Below are 17152 nucleotides of genomic sequence, written 5' to 3' on the forward strand. Positions count from 1 at the left end.
TGATTTGACCCAGTTTAGAGGAGGGGGGGGGGAGGGGGAGATTCAGTGATTCATTGTATTTCTGTCTTTATTCATTTTAGTGAACTTGCTTTGAAGAACAAACGTAATACGCAGTAATAAAACCACCACCAGGAGGCGTCGTGTTGCTCTACAGAACTCAAGTTTATGTTTCATCTGTTTAAAGATACAATCTGTGAAATATGTCCAGAACTACAGGGGGCAGCGAATCACCAGAGAAACAGGCAACTGGTCAGTGTGAAGACAGAGGACACACTACAGAGGCGATTTACAGCGGCTCTGACCAGGACTATAGAAGACACGTCCAGTCTGAATGAAGTGTGTTTGATGAGTTAACGAGGCGATGAAGCTCGTCTGAGTTCAGTCACAGAGAAACTCGAGTTCAGACGGTGGACGGTTGTATTTTTCTGTTCAGAAGGAAAATAGATGTCAGAATATTTCTTTCTTCACATTTAGTGAGTTCATGTTGTCGACTTGTTGGACTCAGTAGTGAACTGGCTGCTTTTACATCTCCAGCTGTCAGACTGTCACCTCTGAGCTACAGAGGGCTGTGAGGAGGCTAGCTGGTTAGCATGCTAACTTCAGCAGACACCTCTGCAACACAGAACAGAGACCAGATCTTACAAACTGCTCTTTTACCAACTGTGAGCTGACGTCAGTGAGTGAATCTACCTCTGTGTCTCTGTGACGGACCGTACCTGATCCAGAGTCAGTGTCGAGGTGTGTGTCGAGGTGTGTAGTCAGTTTTCCGACGCCTCTGTTGGACCGTGGAGGTGTCAGACGGCAGCAGATGGCTCTGAGTGGCTCCCAGCTGCTTTCACAGACAGGAAGCAGTCGGCTGCTGGTTGGAAACTCTGGATGGAAAAAACACGTCGTTCCACGAGTTCATCAGTGACTGAAGGAGGAAAATATAAACTGAAGGAAACCTCAGAGCTGCAACACACGACGGGCCGACCAGAATCAGCACATTTAGTGTGTGTGTGTGTGTGTGTGTGTGTGTGTGTGTGTGTGTGTGTGTGTGTGTGTGTGTGTGTGTGTGTGTGTGTGTGTGTGTGTGTGTGTGTGCGTGCGTGTGTAGTGTGAAAGGTCTGCAGTGAGACGTGTCAGCAGCTGTCAACACTAATAATACTTTCATATACTGTGTGTGTGTGTGGCATGCCAGCATATTACTCCGTCTTAAAGCTGTAATCCGCACTTTCACAATGCATTGTGTGTGTGTGTGTGTGTGTGTGTGTGTGTGTGTGCGCGTGTGCGTGTGCGTGCGCAGCTCCAGCACTTTAATACCTTCTTACCCTGGAGGGTCTGAATATCTGAACGTGTTTCTTCTCAGTTCTCCTCGTTGATGAAAACGCACAGCGAGGTGTTTTATTATCAGGACGACACTGAGGCCAGAAAAACAACATGAAGACCGTTCATTCATATTTTCATGTGTATTTCATGAGCTGGACCACCTGAGGTTGTGACGTCATTACAACCCCATCAGGTTCTGGCGTGATGGACACGTTGGTCACTACTCCAGGAAACGGGACGGACTGTAGAAACAACTCAAATAAACAAATCTGCTCTGCTATTAGCCAGAGAGCTAACGTCATGCTAGCAAACCTCAGAGTCAACAACAGTGTGTAGCGTCGACAAACAGTAAAAATAATTTCAGAGCATGTCGAACAGCAGCAGCCACGTCACCGTCCTCCAATCAATACGAAGATGTTCAGAACAGGTGACCGTCCACGTGTGATGTCAGAGCGACAGTGTCGGCTACTTCCTGCAGCTTGTTGTGGTGCAGGCGCCCTCTTGTGGCGATCAGAGGACGATGCTCTAAAGGACGATACGTGTTCTCATTTCAGATCTCGACTACAGCGCGTTGTTTTAGGCTGGCGAACAGGAAGTCGTTCTGATGGTGTGCATTAATACAGATTGACACCCTGCAGCCAATCAGAATCGAGTATCTGCCCACACCATGGTGCAATATGTACGACCTGTGTTAATATCTCTGACAGTTTATCTCACCGAGCGCTCGGCATCGTTTTGATGTCAATTCCTTGACTTCGATATCGGTTCCTGAACGCGTCACATGCTTTTTGCCTGATAACGATTGATCTCCCTGTTGCACACAGACCGGCTGCACAGACGTAGTGCCGTCAGAAATATCGTTTTTAATATTGATCTGAATCCTTGAAACAGTGATACCCGTTTTCTGCGGTGTCCATAAACAGCTGACTAACATTTTTATCAGCGGGAAAAAACTAATGTTTGAGAAGAGTATGATATTAAATGTTAACTACAGTCTGTTCTTCGCTACCAGCTCGTTGTCATGTTAAAGTATATAAAGTGTAGTTTTAATAAAAATCTAATATTTTATACCCTCAGCTTCATGTCAGTTTTACTGTGTGGTATCGAACATGGTAGCAAATATCAATATTTTTCGAGATATTGTGTCAAAGACAGAAACTTCAGTGTCGACGACTCAGTGTGATGGAGACCTGCAGGTGGAGTTAAAGGCTGATGTTACAGGTGGACAGTGTGTTTTCTTAGTATCAGCAGGTGGATGTTGGAGAGTGAGAGTTCGAGTCATTCATGAAGCTCTCAGTGAGATCGTCTCTGGTCAGTGGAGGGTTAACGAGGCCATCTGCTGCGAGGATTAACAGATTACACACAAGTTCATCCTGACCGTCAGCTGTTCTGACATCAGATGTGTATAATCCCGTCCAGGGACTGCAGGTGTGTTACCTGGCTCCAGGTCAGTGTGTGTGCAGCAGCTCACTGGTTCTGTGGCCCGGCTGACTGGGACCAGTTGAGACGTGTGAGGATGTGAGTGCGCAGCAGGCAGCATGCTGGGCTGGGTGGGAGCTCTGATCAATAAGAGCTGGCTGGACAGAGAGCGCCATGTCCACCCGTCAGAGAGGAAACCTCACTGTGGACGTGGACGCCAGGTAAGAGCAGACAGAGCAGGGTCAGGTCAGAGGCTGCCGTCTGATTGGTGGGATCACACAGGTGAGACAGAGACTGTTGAAGAGTCAGGGGAGGTTAATGTAAAGAAAGACCGACTCACACCTCAGGTAGACTCACCTGTCTGCCTGCGTAGATAGGCTGTACTTTGACTCAGCAGTGCTTTGAGCTAAATGCTAACAGCATGCTAACCTGCTCACAGTGACAGAGCTAACATGCTAATATTTAGCAGGTGTAATGTTGACAGTCTTCAGCATATTAAAACAGCTTTGCACCACCTGAGCTCCAGGCTAACGGAGCTGTTAGCCAAGTGGGCTAACCCTGACTTTTCTTGCTGGCTCTGATCCGGAGCAGGTTGGCCTGAGTTTGGTCTTGTGCCAGTGTGAAGCAGAGCTAAAGCTAACGAGTGTCAACGTTTTCTGGGATCTGAAGTGCTCTTTGATTGTCTCGGACAAGTCGGACGACGTAGATGTGTTGAGGTTTATTGTTTCTCCATCAGCTCCTGCAGACTTCAGTACAGCTGCCACCACAGTCTGGACCCAGAGATTCAGTGACGTGATGACTCGTCCCTCTCTTGTTTTCTTGGTTTACATCAGGAAGCTTTATGCAAGTCGTAGTTTGGAGGCGCGGTGGTCCTGGTTCTGCCTGAAGGGGGCTCGGACTGTGAAAGCCTCGGACACACAGGAAGAAGATCTGTCGGGCTGTGATCCACACAGAGATATTAGTTAGATATTACAAAAGAGTGAAATTACAAAAACAACTCGCGTGCAAAGGAGAAACTTTTAATTTCGCAACTGTAATTCCTCTGTTTTATTGTGAAAAACTCAGGTTTAATGTTCTTTTCTTCCTGTGTGTGTGTGTGTGTGTGTGTGTGTGTGTGCAGCCGGTCCAGCGGTCCAGCGCTCTGCTCAGCCCGGCGGTCATGTTCAGCACAAGAAAAACCTGGGACCTTAGCCACGCCCCCTGCCTGCAGGACTTCTGGAAGAAAGACATCTCATTGGACGGTGAGTCGCACGTCTGTCGCAGGAAAAAAACACCAGCGTGGCTGCATTTTTGGCATGACAGCAGTGTGTGTGTGTGTGTGTGTGTGTGTGTGTGTGTCTGTGTGTGTGTATTGAGTCATACCTGTTAGTAATGAATGGAGCTGGACAGGGAGAGGAAACCTGAGTGAGTGTGAGTGTGTGTGTGTGTGTGTGTGTGTGTGTGTGTGTGTGTGTGTCAGGGGGACGACCAGGTGAGCTTAATGATAATTTTCTGTCTGTGTTTGTGTGTGTTTGTGTGCGTCTGTGTGTGTCCGCGTGTTTGTGTCTCAGCTGATCGTGTTTCAGTCTCAGGAGACGACAGATCAGTTGAACACTGCAGCTTTAGTCAGGCAGAGTTTTTCCTTCACGTTGTGTTTCCTCTTTCTTTCTCTCTGTCCAGCTTTACTTCAGCGTTTGTAGACGTTCAGGTTTGTTTAACGATCGTTCTGCTACGATCTTCATGATTTTAGCTCTCAGTCATTTCTGGAGCAAACATGTTAAACTTTTCTCTGCTGTCAGTTTCTCAAATGAGATGATTTTCTCTTTGGACTGTTGGTCCGACCAAACAAAACATTTGAAGACGTCACTTTGGAGATTTTTTGGCCGTTTTCTGACCGTTTGTGGAGGATTGATCCTGATTGTATTAAGAGAGCAGATTCACTGAACATTTCCTTTAAATCAAATGCAGATAATTTGTGATAACAGAGCTTTAATGGGAGATTTTATGTTAAATTTCAGTCTTTTACTTATCGTGGATTATTAATTCATGGACGCAGGATCTGGGGACGTGAGGAGGCTGCAGCGCCCTAACACGAGGCTATAACATGCTGAATTTACAAGAAGTCACAAATAATTAAGACTTTGTCAGGAACAGTGTTCACAAAGTTTATAAAGTTTCTTCTGACTCAACAACTCACTAAATTGATGGTTTTTATAATGGAGTCTGGTGAAGTTTTAAAACAGCTGTGGAGTAACTGGAGACTTGTTTTAAAACGGAAAAACAACCAAAGAAACATCAGACGTCTCCACTCAGCTCGTCTGCTGTGATCACAGTCAGGAGAGACGAGATCACGACCTGATCTGAGGAGACGTTATTCACTCCCTCGACTTGCGGTCGAGCTCGTGCACCCACTTCAGACGGGGTGCATGCTAACACTGTTAGCTCAGCAGCTACAGAGAAGATCTCCTCTTTAATAAAGGGGTCTCAGGGCTTCTGCAGACCTCTTGGATTACGAGCTGAATGGAGCCTTTTAGTTTTCCTCAGCATGGGGATGAGTAGATAATGACTGAGGGTGCGTTCAGGATCACAGTACTGTCGGTACGTTCTGCAGCTGCTCTAACAAGTACAGTCTGTTGCCTGCAGTATGTGAAACACTTACTGGACCACTTTTTGTCAGTCTCATACCAAAATATTGATTATTTAACTCCCTGACCTTTTTATCAATTATCAGATGAAGCTAAAATTGAAACTGAACACAAACGGCTGCTCCACATTTTTGACTTAATAAAAGACGACGTGAACGATTTCAGTCAGGAGAAATCTGACTGGTACTGTCAGAACTAACTGCTCAACTTAAAGCTTCATCATCCAGCCTTGATTAGCCTTGAATAGCCTTGATTAGCCTTGATTAGCCTTGACAGTTATTGATTATTTCTGATCAGACGACAGTCCTCCAAAGTGACGTCTTCAGGCTGTTTGATAAGAAACAGTAGAAGAAGAACAGACGCAGCTCTTTGAAGAGTTTGACTGAAAAAAACATGAATTATAGAAACTGCCGGGGGGGGGGGGGGGTGTGTGTGTGTGTGTGTGTGTGTGTGTGTGTGTGTGTGTGTGTGTGTGAGATGTTTTCAGCAGAGTCAACATTCACTGTGTCATCTACAGAACGCAAACGCAGCATTTTCTCCTGCGTGTGTGTTTATAATCCAGTCTTACAGTCTGTCAGTGTGTCGCTTCGGGTCAGAACAGTATTTAGTTTAAAACAGGTTTCTCGTGTGTGTGTGTGTGTGTGTGTGTGTGTGTGTGTATGTGTGTATGTGTGTATGTGTGTGTGTGTGTGTATGTGTGTGTGTGAGTGTGAGTGTGAGTGTGTGTGTGTGTGTGTGAGTTAAGTCTTTAATGCTCAGATTTCTCTCACAGAGTGCAGATTGTTCTCAGGTTGATAAGATTTGAGGCCTCGTAGAAAACTTGTGACCCCACACACACACACACACACACACACACACACACACACACACACACACACACACGCAGGTTAATGTGTCAGCAGCCGTTATCACCTGTGATCTGGGCGGACTGGTTTCCATGGTATTCAGGAGGAGTGCAGGTTTTACTGGGGAACAGGAGGAGGGTCGAGTTCAGGTTTTATTTGTCGCTTCGTTCTCTGACCTCATTAATTATAATCACTGAGCTGCTGATGGATTCTGCTCATTAGGAGACTTAACCTCGTCCACATGTACATCAGGAGGTATGTGGAGTTCAACCAGCCGCTGTTAATGAAGCTCGTGTATTTCTGTGCAGCATGATGTGGGCTGATATAACGCAGACAAAGACTCCTCAGGTCATTTCACCCTTTGAACTCGGCAATAGAAAAAATCAGTTTCAGCTCAGATCGAGTTTCTACGGACGGCTTCCTGCCAAACCTTTGCTCACTTTGTCCCTCCTGTGTGTCCGTAGCGAGCTCAGTGGACTTCCTGATGAGTGATGGTGAAGACGACGGCTCCTTCCTGTCTCTGCCCACCGCCGCCTTCTCACAGCGCCCCTCTCTGACCGCAGAGCTGAACGAAACAAACGCACCCAGCCAGCAGCTGCTCATCCAGGTAACACACAGGGTGGACGCCGTGCGTGTGCGTGTGCGTGTGCGTGTGCAGTGACAGACTGCTGACTCTCAGCTGACATCAGCACCGACTCTGACACCTCAGGGAGACTTCCTGTCACCTGCCCATCACATCTGTGACATCACTGCTGATCCACTCTGATGTTTTAGCGACTGCGTGATGTTCAGTGGATCCTCACGTGGTGACGGCGACCTTGGCTGCTCATCGAGCTCTCGGTGTCGTCACGCGTTGCGAGGATGAAATGAACTGCGTTACTTTCTGTCTTCAGTCTCATTAACCTCTCAGCCTTTATTCAGCATCGGGATCTTAAGTTCAGTCTCATGTTGGATGAAGAGTTCATGACAGTTTAAATGTTGGACCACAGATGAAAAACAGACTCTGGTGCGTCGACAGGAACATTCAGAAACGTCCCTGTTTGATACCTCCATCAATAAAAACACCCGAGTTGTTGAACACAGTGAAACTTAACCTGACTGTTTGCTGAAGGTGACTCACGGTCGCGTCTCACTGACACACCTAAAGCTGAAGTTATGTTTCCATGGAGATTCATGTAAACATCTTAGTAACCCTACACAGAGAAGTGTGTGAGGGTTAACACACACACACCTGAGTGCACATCAAGCAGGTGGACAGAGACGAAAACAAACCGACGACCTAAAAGTATAAAATAAACCGACGTGAACGTCTCGGAGGTCCTCGCTCACGTTCACCTCGCGTCACTGCAGCTGTTTCCATCCACGTGTTCCTATTCATCTTTTAAAGTATCGCTTTAGAAAAAAGTTGATTGACACGACGAACTTTAAAAACCAGAGTTAACGATCATTTAACTCATGCGACTGATCAGCTGTTCGTGCTGTGTGGACCTTGTTGTTGTTCCCGTGATGTAATCGTCTTCACGGCTTCATCTTCACATTAATGTATGAAACAAACGCAAATTTCCAGCACGTTGTGATGGTTTTCCGACAGGCGATCTGGCGCCACCTGCTGCTGATCTCTCCTAACAACCGCATGACGGCAGTGGATGGAAACAAACGTTCACGTTTTCTTTTGCCAATTTTCTTGAAACTTGGTTAAAATGTGTGACACGTCTGGATGAAACACGACTGACTCGTTGTTCAGCAGCCGAACACAAACCAACATCTTGTCTGTACTAAATGTTTCACTGTCTCATCATCGTTTCTGTCTTCATTTGTCTCGTCTCATTCTGTCCTCCATGTTTCCCCTTTTCCACGCTGTCCTCCGTCTCAGAGGGTCACCTGGTCTTGCTGGTGGACTCCTGTCAACGTAAAAACCTTCATTCTGCTCCTCACTGTCTCGTAGCTGCTGCAGCTTTCACTCAGAGCTCATGTGTCCTTTTGCGTCCTTGTGTTGTCACCCCTCCTCTCTTCTGACGTCGTAGAGCTGTAGGTGTTTAGAAACAGCAGCTTAGTCTGAAGTCCACATGACGGTTGATCATCGTGTGTGTGTGTGTGTGTGTGTGTGTGTGTGTTCAGACTCTACAGGACAAAGTGTGTGAGTTTCAGGCTCGTCTCCGCTCTGAAGAAGTGACCCGTCACGTTCTGCTGCAGCAGCTGCAGCAGCAGAGCGTCCAGGAGAAGACGAGTGTTGTCGGAGGCCTTCAGACGTCTGCTCCGCCCAACGGTGAGGTCGCAGCTGCACGAGGTTCTGATGTGGACCATGAGTTAAGAACAGATAGAGACACAACAGAGAACACGTGCTGTCCTCTGGTCTTCATCACCAAGTCAGACAAACACTAACAAATGATCTTAATGCAAACACATCAGGTCAGTGTAAATGTTAACTGATCAGTTACAAGAAATGTCAAACTAGGTCTGAGTCGTTGAAAGAAACCTGTGTTTGTTGTAAAAATTACAGTTGGACAAAATATTCAGAACTGGTCGAGTTGTATTTGACACCAGAACCCAGCTGAGCACTGTGTGGGTCACTGATGACGAGAAATCATCATCATCAGAAACCAAACATGTTGAAGATGCTCCGTGAAGTTTTCTTGTAAACAGTTTGTTTTCATTTCAGCCGTGAGATCGAACGAACGTATCAGTCTTCTTCTTCTCCTTCTCAGTGTCTGCTCGCTTATTTTCATGAAAACTAAATTTTACTGGGAACCACTGATAATAAGTGTGTGTATGTGTGTGTGTGTGTTTAGGTGTGAGGGTGTTGCAGCCAGGTGAACAACCTTTAGATCGTTTCAGCTGTCCAGAGGAAGAGCAGCTCGTTACTCGGCTGCGCACACAGGTACGTCTACAGGAAACGCATCACACATGTAGAGCTGCTGACAGGAAACGCATCACACATGTAGAGCTGCTGACAGGAAACGCATCACACATGTAGAGCTGCTGACAGGAAACGCATCACACATGTAGAGCTGCTGACAGGAAACGCATCACACATGTAGAGCTGCTGACAGGAGACGCATCACGTCTTCATCACTTCTCTATAAACTTCCAGTAGTTCTTCAGGAAGTTGTTCGCATTTTAATATTTTAACATTTCAGCGTCTTCACAGTTCCTGACCTGAACATGGATCAGCGTCAGTCAGTCGAGTGTGAGCTGAGTCTGTTTGACGTCTCTGTTTCGGTTCTGTGAACAAACATTCAGTTTTAGAGTCGAGGGTGTGTAACGACGTTCTCTGACAGGTAAATCTACAGGTGATGTCAGGAACTGTCAGGCTGCATATAAGTACGACACGTGAAACCAGTTTGACACTTAAACAGGTTTGTTTCACTGATGTCATCAAACTGCTGCTGTTATTCATCTGTATTCAGAGCAGTGGAGATATAAGAGAACATTTTAAACAGGACCACTCTGTCACAAAAGTCTCTTTTTGAAAATGTTGTTTTTTTTGCATGGAGTAAAAAAAGGCTCTCAGAAAAACGTGTCTGTAACACAAAGACGTGTTGAAGGAGTTTTAGTTCGATGTGATGTCGGCGTGTCTGCAGGTGGAGGAGCTGGAGGAGAAGCTGTTGGATCAGACTCAGGAGGTGGAGAGACTTCGCTCTGAACTGGTGAGACTGCCGGACCACATTCCTGAGGAACCCTGGGAAAAACACAGCCTTCATATAAAACACACACACACACACACACACACACACACACACACACACACACGAGCCGCCTTCAGGTATCATGGATGCAAGAACGTAAATGAACTGATTGTACATGTTCGCTACAGACTCTACAGGTATTGATTTAGTGTGTGTGTGTGTGTGTGTGTGTGTGTGTGTGTGTGTGTGTGTGTGTGTGTGTGTGTGTGTGTGTGTGTGTGTGTGTGTGTGTGTCCTGTAGGGGGCGACAGACCTGGAGAAGCAGCTGGAGCTGCTGGTGGTGGAGAACCAGCGTCTGAAGCAGGAGCTGAAGTCATGCAGGAGCTCAGAGCTTCACAGCCTCGACGCTGCTGCAGAGAGCTGCAGCCACTGCCCTCACAGCCAGGTACACTCACAGCCAGGTACACTCACAGCCAGGTACACTCACAGCCAGGTACACTCACAGCCAGGTACACACACAGCCAGGTACACACGCAGCCAGGTACACTCACAGCCAGGTACACTCACAGCCAGGTACACACACAGCCAGGTACACACACGCAGCCAGGTATACTCACAGCCAGGTACACACACAGCCAGGTACACTCACAGCCAGGTACACTCACAGCCAGGTACACTCACAGCCAGGTACACACACAGCCAGGTATACTCACAGCCAGGTACACACACAGCCAGGTACACTCACAGCCAGGTACACACACAGCCAGGTACACTCACAGCCAGGTACACTCACAGCCAGGTACACTCACAGCCAGGTACACACACAGCCAGGTACACTCACAGCCAGGTACACACACAGCCAGGTATACTCACAGCCAGGTACACTCACAGCCAGGTACACACACAGCCAGGTACACTCACAGCCAGGTACACACACAGCCAGGTACACACACAGCCAGGTACACTCACAGCCAGGTACACACACAGCCAGGTACACTCACAGCCAGGTACACACACAGCCAGGTACACTCACAGCCAGGTACACTCACAGCCAGGTACACTCACAGCCAGGTACACACACAGCCAGGTACACTCACAGCCAGGTACACACACAGCCAGGTATACTCACAGCCAGGTACACACACAGCCAGGTACACTCACAGCCAGGTACACACACAGCCAGGTATACTCACAGCCAGGTACACACACAGCCAGGTACACACACGCAGCCAGGTATACTCACAGCCAGGTACACACACAGCCAGGTACACACACACAGCCAGGTACACACACGCAGCCAGGTATACTCACAGCCAGGTACACACACAGCCAGGTGTATATATACACATATATAGGTATACACAGGTATACACAGGTATACACACACATGCCTTCATATAAACCCTGTCTGTGTGCTGCAGGATGCCGAGTCCCTGCGGAGGGAGGTGTCTCGCTGGGAGAACCAGGCCCGGCAGAGGGAGCGGAGGCTGGCTGAGCTGGAGCGAGAGCTGCTGGAGAAAACCTCCAGAGTGGAGAGCCTCCGCCTGCAGCTGGACGAGTCCACCCGACAGCTGGACGACGGCCGGAGGCAGCTGGAGGAGACCAGGCGGAGGCAGGGGGAGACGGAGCAGAAACTCAGCCTCCGTCTGCAGGAGTGTGAGGACGAGCTCGCCAGGCAGGCTGCGACGCCCCCCAGAGTCAAGGTGAGGAGGCGCTGGTCAGAAGGTGTAGGGACTACATGACAGGTGATAGTGAGGCTCAGCGTGGAGACTGGTGCTGCAGTGTGAAGAGTCTCACATGGACATTAAAACCATCGTGTTGAATGTTTCTCGTCCTTCAGTACGTGACGCACACGGTGGAGGTGGAGTCGGCCGACTCTCAGAAAGCTCTGGCTGAGCTGCAGACGAAGAACGCCGGCCTGCAGGAGCAGCTGTCTGTTCAGAGGCAGCTGCTGAGGGAGCTGGAGACGCAGCTGCACGAGTCGCAGAGGACCTGCGCTCAGCTCAGGACGCAGGTAACATCACAGGAACTCACTCTGCTGCAGCTCACCTGTCTGTTTCACACCTGTCTGTTTCACACCTGTCTGTTTCACACCTGTTTGTTTCACACCTGTCTGTTTCACACCTGTTTGTTTCACACCTGTTTGTTTCACACCTGTCTGTTTCACACCTGTCTGTTTCACACCTGTTTGTTTCACACCTGTCTGTTTCACACCTGTACACCATCTTCTTGTTCTCGGTGTCTCCAGAGTCGGACGTTTCAGACTGGTGTCAGTTTTGTGTGTTCAGTGCAGAGATGGTGTGTTTAGCCTAGCTTAGCACAAAGACTGGCAGCAGAGGGGAACTGTTAGCCTCTAACTCCACCAGTAGACTAAAAACACACCTCCAGGAGCTCTGAATGTGTCAGAGTTGTTGGAAAGTCTATTTTTGAAGGAGCCATGTCTGACCTGGACCCTGATTTCCCATCATGCTCCATTAAGCCCTCATTTCACTTCACTGCCTCACTAACGTCTGTATTCTGTATGTCAGCTGTTTTATTTCTCTTTCTGTCCCTGAAGTCTTAAAATCAGGATATTTTTATATGTAGGTCAGTTGTTCTGCTGTCAAACAGCCTGTGACGACCTGCAGCCGGTCTCATTAACACACTAATTAACAGTTAATAAGCTGCTTTAATCTCCTTTGTGTCTGTTAATAATGTGGGTCAGTGAACGACTTCGCTGTTTGTTAGGAGCCGAGTTTTAAATCCACAGAGGTCACGTTTTATTCTTTACCTGAGATTTAAATCAGCGTTACAGATTATCACGGTCGATCTATTAAAATGTTGCTATCGATTTTGAAACTTTGGATCTTTTTGATAAACAAACAAATGACGGCTTCATTTTTTTCCAGTGATCTGATTGGTCGGAGGTCGACTGTTGGCAGGTTTTGATTAAATTAAGTTGCAGTTAACCTAAGGTTACCATGGTGATCTACTCAGGTTACCATGGTGATCTCTTGTGGTTGAAAGTGAGGAAGCTGATGATGTCGGAAAAATCAGAATTATTTTTCTGCCCGGTGTTGAAGCTGAGCTGGGTTTGGTTCCCTCTGCAGCCATAACGGCGTCTGCGTCCTGTGTTTACTTTGTCAGACACAAACGTTTTGATTGATTCAAGGAAATAAAATGTTTATTTGGAAAATTCAAAGGGAACAAAGTCAACACGACATCCACGATTATAGGAAACCATGAAAATCACCCGAAAGGTGACTGAGCTGCGGTGCAGCTGATGATGTCATCAGGTGTGACTGAGCAGCCGTTCAGCTGATGATGTGGTGATGTCATCAGGTGTGACTGAGCTGCAGTGCAGGTGATGATGTGGTGATGTCATCAGGTGTGACTGAGCTGCGGTGCAGGTGATGATGTGATGTCATCCTTCAGGTCACTTTAACCTCCTCACCTCTGCAGTTCTTCTTCTTCTCTCTGCATGCGTTCGGCTGCAGCTGGTCACCGATCGAAGCCGTCTGTGCGGCTTCCTCTCCAAGACCGTCGGCCGGGGCAACAGCGAGGTGGTTCGCAGGTTGTCCAAGGTTGGCCCCGCCCCCTCCCTTCCCTTGTGACATCACTGAGGTCACGGCGAGAGCGAGGCCCTGTGCTGACTGAGAGTCCAGGCTGCAAAGCTCCAGAACCACAAAGACCCAGCTCGTTCACAACCAGCTGATCATGTAGAGAGACTTCAGTGATCGGACGCACGATAGTTTTAATATAATAAGAATAAAAATAAAGTAAAATAATTTTAATATCAAACAAAATATTATTGATTAAGATTAATTGCGCACTCAACAAATTACAGTTAAAAACATTCTGTAAAAACTGAAAATGTAACTTTGACATCTTGACTGTAAATCTATTTATCATTTTTATTATAACGCCTTTAAGACACAGCTGCGTCCTGACATTTAACTTTTTATATTTTAGAATTAAAATATAGATATAGATTTTTCATCCCTGAGTAGTGTCTGCAGCCAACTGTCTAAAAAAACCTCCAGATAAAAACAGACGCAGCTCATAAAATACAATTACTCAGATCTCTTGTCTGGACCGTGATGTTCAGACAGTGAGAAGAGTTCAGAGAGAATTTAGTAAGAAAATCTACTTTAAATAATCCTGAAGCAAGAGTGGAAAAAAGGCTGAATAAAATAGATTAATATAATTGAGTAATTATATATAGAACATAAGTCTAAATTGCATTTCAATAAACTACTAGTACTTCTGATGAAGAGACATTTGGAAAGATAAGGAGTGAATCTGTGAATTAGTCTGAAAGTGAGATGAAATAATTTGAAGATTTCTTTCTCTGAATTGTTTCTTGTGAATAAATGAATTGAGTTTATCACTGAAGAGGACTGAATGTGGTTTGAACTGGTTTAACTGGTCTTACTGGTTTAACTGGGAGCTTTGCAGCCTGTCAGACTCCAGTTACTGTTAATGAACCCAGTAAATCTGTCCCAGTGCTCCCTGTGGTCTCCTTCACTCTGCAGCCAACAGTTAAAGCTGATTCACATTTTATTTCATCAACGTGGCCACGATGTGCTATTAGCCTAGCTTAGCACAAAGACCGGAAGAAGAGGGGAACTGTTAGCCTAGCTGCTAGTCCGTCTAATTTACATGTTGTATGTTGTTGTTAGCTTCACTTAGCTGTGCAGTCACCACCGCTGCCATTTAAACAGCCTAAATAAGCTACTTCTGTCCTGCTAACTTGCATGATTGCTAGTTAGCAAACAAGCTAGCTACTCTGTTTCCCTCAAACACACCAGACAACATCAAGCTGCCTTTACAAACCTCCCGCCATTTAATTATTCTTTACAATAAATAAATTAAACGGATACGATCAAGTATTTAAACTTCAGTGTGACTCAAACGCTAACTGCTAACACCACAGCACACCTGTTCAACAGACGGGTTGGAAGGTGGATTCTTTCTTTCTTTATGGAGCTAAGCTAACTGCTTCCCCCTGCTTCCAGTCTTTATGCTAAGCTAGGCTAACACCTCCTGGACCTGTCTATGTTCTGGACACAGATGAAGCTGATCTGCTGAAACAAACACAAACGTCACTTTAACCTGCAGCGTGAACGTAGCCTTCCTGTGTCTCAGGCTCCGCCCCCTGAACCTTGTACACCTGTGATCAGATCCACCTGTGTCCTCCAGTGAAACTAGCTGCCTCATTGTAGTTTCTGCTGTTTGTGTTGCTGATGTGTTGATGTTTTTAGTTTAGACTGTTCAGAAAACTAGAATCCAGAGACGTGAAGATGATTTATGTGTTGTTACTTATGTGTCTGGACGAGAGATGATGAATTATTAAAGTTACATTAAAGATTGTTTTGATCTCTTCATGTATTAATCATGTAAAGGTAAAGTGACATTCTATCGGCTGAGATTTATTAATGTATTTAATACAGTATTATGTGTATTTATTTTAATTTGCAGCTCCCTCACCGACTGTAAAACACACTGCTAATTATCAACCTGACGTCTGTCTAATTTCTGGGCTGATGAGAGTTTGGTGACTTGAGAAACTCTCAATATTTAGAAGATTTCCTGGACTCCTGACGTGTGTCAACCATTTAATCATAAATTAGACAAACAGATATCGATGGTCTGATAATCTGTCTCTTTATATAACTGTAATACTCGTACGTTTGGTTTTTGATGAAAAAATAACATGTGTCAGCCATCTGGCTTTTACGGGGGAAAAAGGCAAATTTCACACAATAAGCAGAAAAACTAGATCAGTCGAAAAACAAATGATAACAATGAAATACAGGAAAAAATTAATACAAGGAAAAAGAAAATATTTACAAACACATGTACGAGAAAACATCTGACTTCATGTTAAATGTGATGACAGTTTTTATGTTAACGAATTTGTGAAGGTGACTTTTGTTCACTGAGAACTGAGAACTGGACGTTTCTGGTTTTATATGAATGAATCTGGAGATTTAATCTAAAAGGTTTCTAGAGGAAAAGACGAGAACATATTTGTATAAAAACACATCTGATGAATATTTAAGTCGTTTACTGTCTGTGTGTTTGTATGAACACAGGTTGAGACAGGATGTCATTTATTATAATCATCAAGTTGTCATGTTATCCTCCATCATCAGCAGGTGAGCAGCAGAACGGCGTGACCGTCTCACCTGCTGTCAGCTGTGTGTGTGTGTGTGTGTGTGTGTGTGTGTGTGTGTGTCTGTGTGTCTGTATGTCTGTGTGTCTGTGTGCCGTCTCTGATCTTGTCCTCCTCGTCCTCCAGATCCTGGTGTATGAAGGAGAGATGGAGCGAGCTCAGGGTCAGCTGGAGGCTGAGATGCAGAACCTGGAGGAGGAGAAGAACCGGGTCATCGAGGAGGCGTTCATCAGAGCCGAGAGCGAGATGAAGGCCGTCCACGAGAACCTGGCGGGTCAGACGCTGTTTCCTGTTTGTGTGGTGTGTGATGGTGTGTGTCTGGACTCGGTGTGTTCACAGTGTGTGTGTGTGTTGTTGTGTTTCAGGAGTGCGTATGAACCTGCTGAGCCTGCAGCCGGCCCTCAGGACGCTCACCTGCGACTACAACTGTCTGAAGAGGCAGGTGCAGGACTTCCCCTTCATGCTGGACAAAGCGATCACAGAGGCCAAACAGGAGGTCAGTGAGCTCGGGTTACTTTAGTAACACGTGAAGCTGTTCGTCAGGAAACTCAGCGAGGCCTCAGGGAGAGCAGCCGCAAAACACTGTCTTCATAAAGTGTGATCCGGATCATTATTATTATTATTATTATTAGCATTATCATCAGTGAGGTCACTAGCGGCGCCGCTCCGACACTCGCTCACTACTTAAAGATAAAGATGATTGACGGTGGATGACGTCATGTGATCGGTCGAAGCTCACGTGACTTTGAATTTTACAGGAAGAACACATGAAAGCGTTTCAATAAAAAAGGACAAAGAAGTTATTTTGTTTGTCACCTCCTGTTGTTGTCATATCAATAATATTAAATTATTTAACACTTGAGATTCGATGTGAGGATTTGATGGAGGTGCATTAAAGTGAAGTTAATTGAAGCGTCTACAGGATCTGCTGGACAGATTTCTTAAGAATAATGAGAATAAACAACGAACATGGATCAGATCAGATGTAGATTTATTGATCCCTGTAGGAGAAATTAAGTGTGCAAATAATAACAAAAAGTAGCAGCGCGAGGTCGGAGAAAAATTAAATAGAATAAAGTAAAAATATCTATCTATATATCAATTAATGAGATAAAATAGAATATTAATGCTGCATACACGAGATGGATCTGTGTGCGTAACCTGTGCGAGGTG

The 17152-nt window shown here is 46.0% G+C and overlaps 1 protein-coding gene across 4 annotated transcripts in view; it reads left to right on the forward strand.

Annotated features, from left to right (window-relative positions):
* The window catches only part of kifc3 (kinesin family member C3), a 48222-nt gene that overhangs the window by 19264 nt on the left and 11806 nt on the right, over window positions 1-17152 (forward strand). For all 4 annotated transcript variants that reach the window (XM_084363248.1, XM_084363247.1, XM_084363250.1 and 1 more), the window contains exons 2-11: window positions 3848-3968; window positions 6661-6803; window positions 8315-8462; window positions 8986-9074; window positions 9778-9843; window positions 10124-10267; window positions 11244-11525; window positions 11663-11836; window positions 16106-16253; window positions 16345-16475. In XM_084363248.1, coding sequence (XP_084219374.1) covers window positions 3887-3968; window positions 6661-6803; window positions 8315-8462; window positions 8986-9074; window positions 9778-9843; window positions 10124-10267; window positions 11244-11525; window positions 11663-11836; window positions 16106-16253; window positions 16345-16475 — 1407 coding nt within the window. In that variant the 5' untranslated portion in view covers window positions 3848-3886. The remainder of the gene's footprint in view (window positions 1-3847; window positions 3969-6660; window positions 6804-8314; window positions 8463-8985; window positions 9075-9777; window positions 9844-10123; window positions 10268-11243; window positions 11526-11662; window positions 11837-16105; window positions 16254-16344; window positions 16476-17152) is intronic.

The sequence above is a fragment of the Pagrus pagrus genome (assembly GCF_965226575.1).
Source record: "Pagrus pagrus genome assembly, chromosome: 1".
Lineage (NCBI taxonomy): Eukaryota > Metazoa > Chordata > Actinopteri > Spariformes > Sparidae > Pagrus > Pagrus pagrus.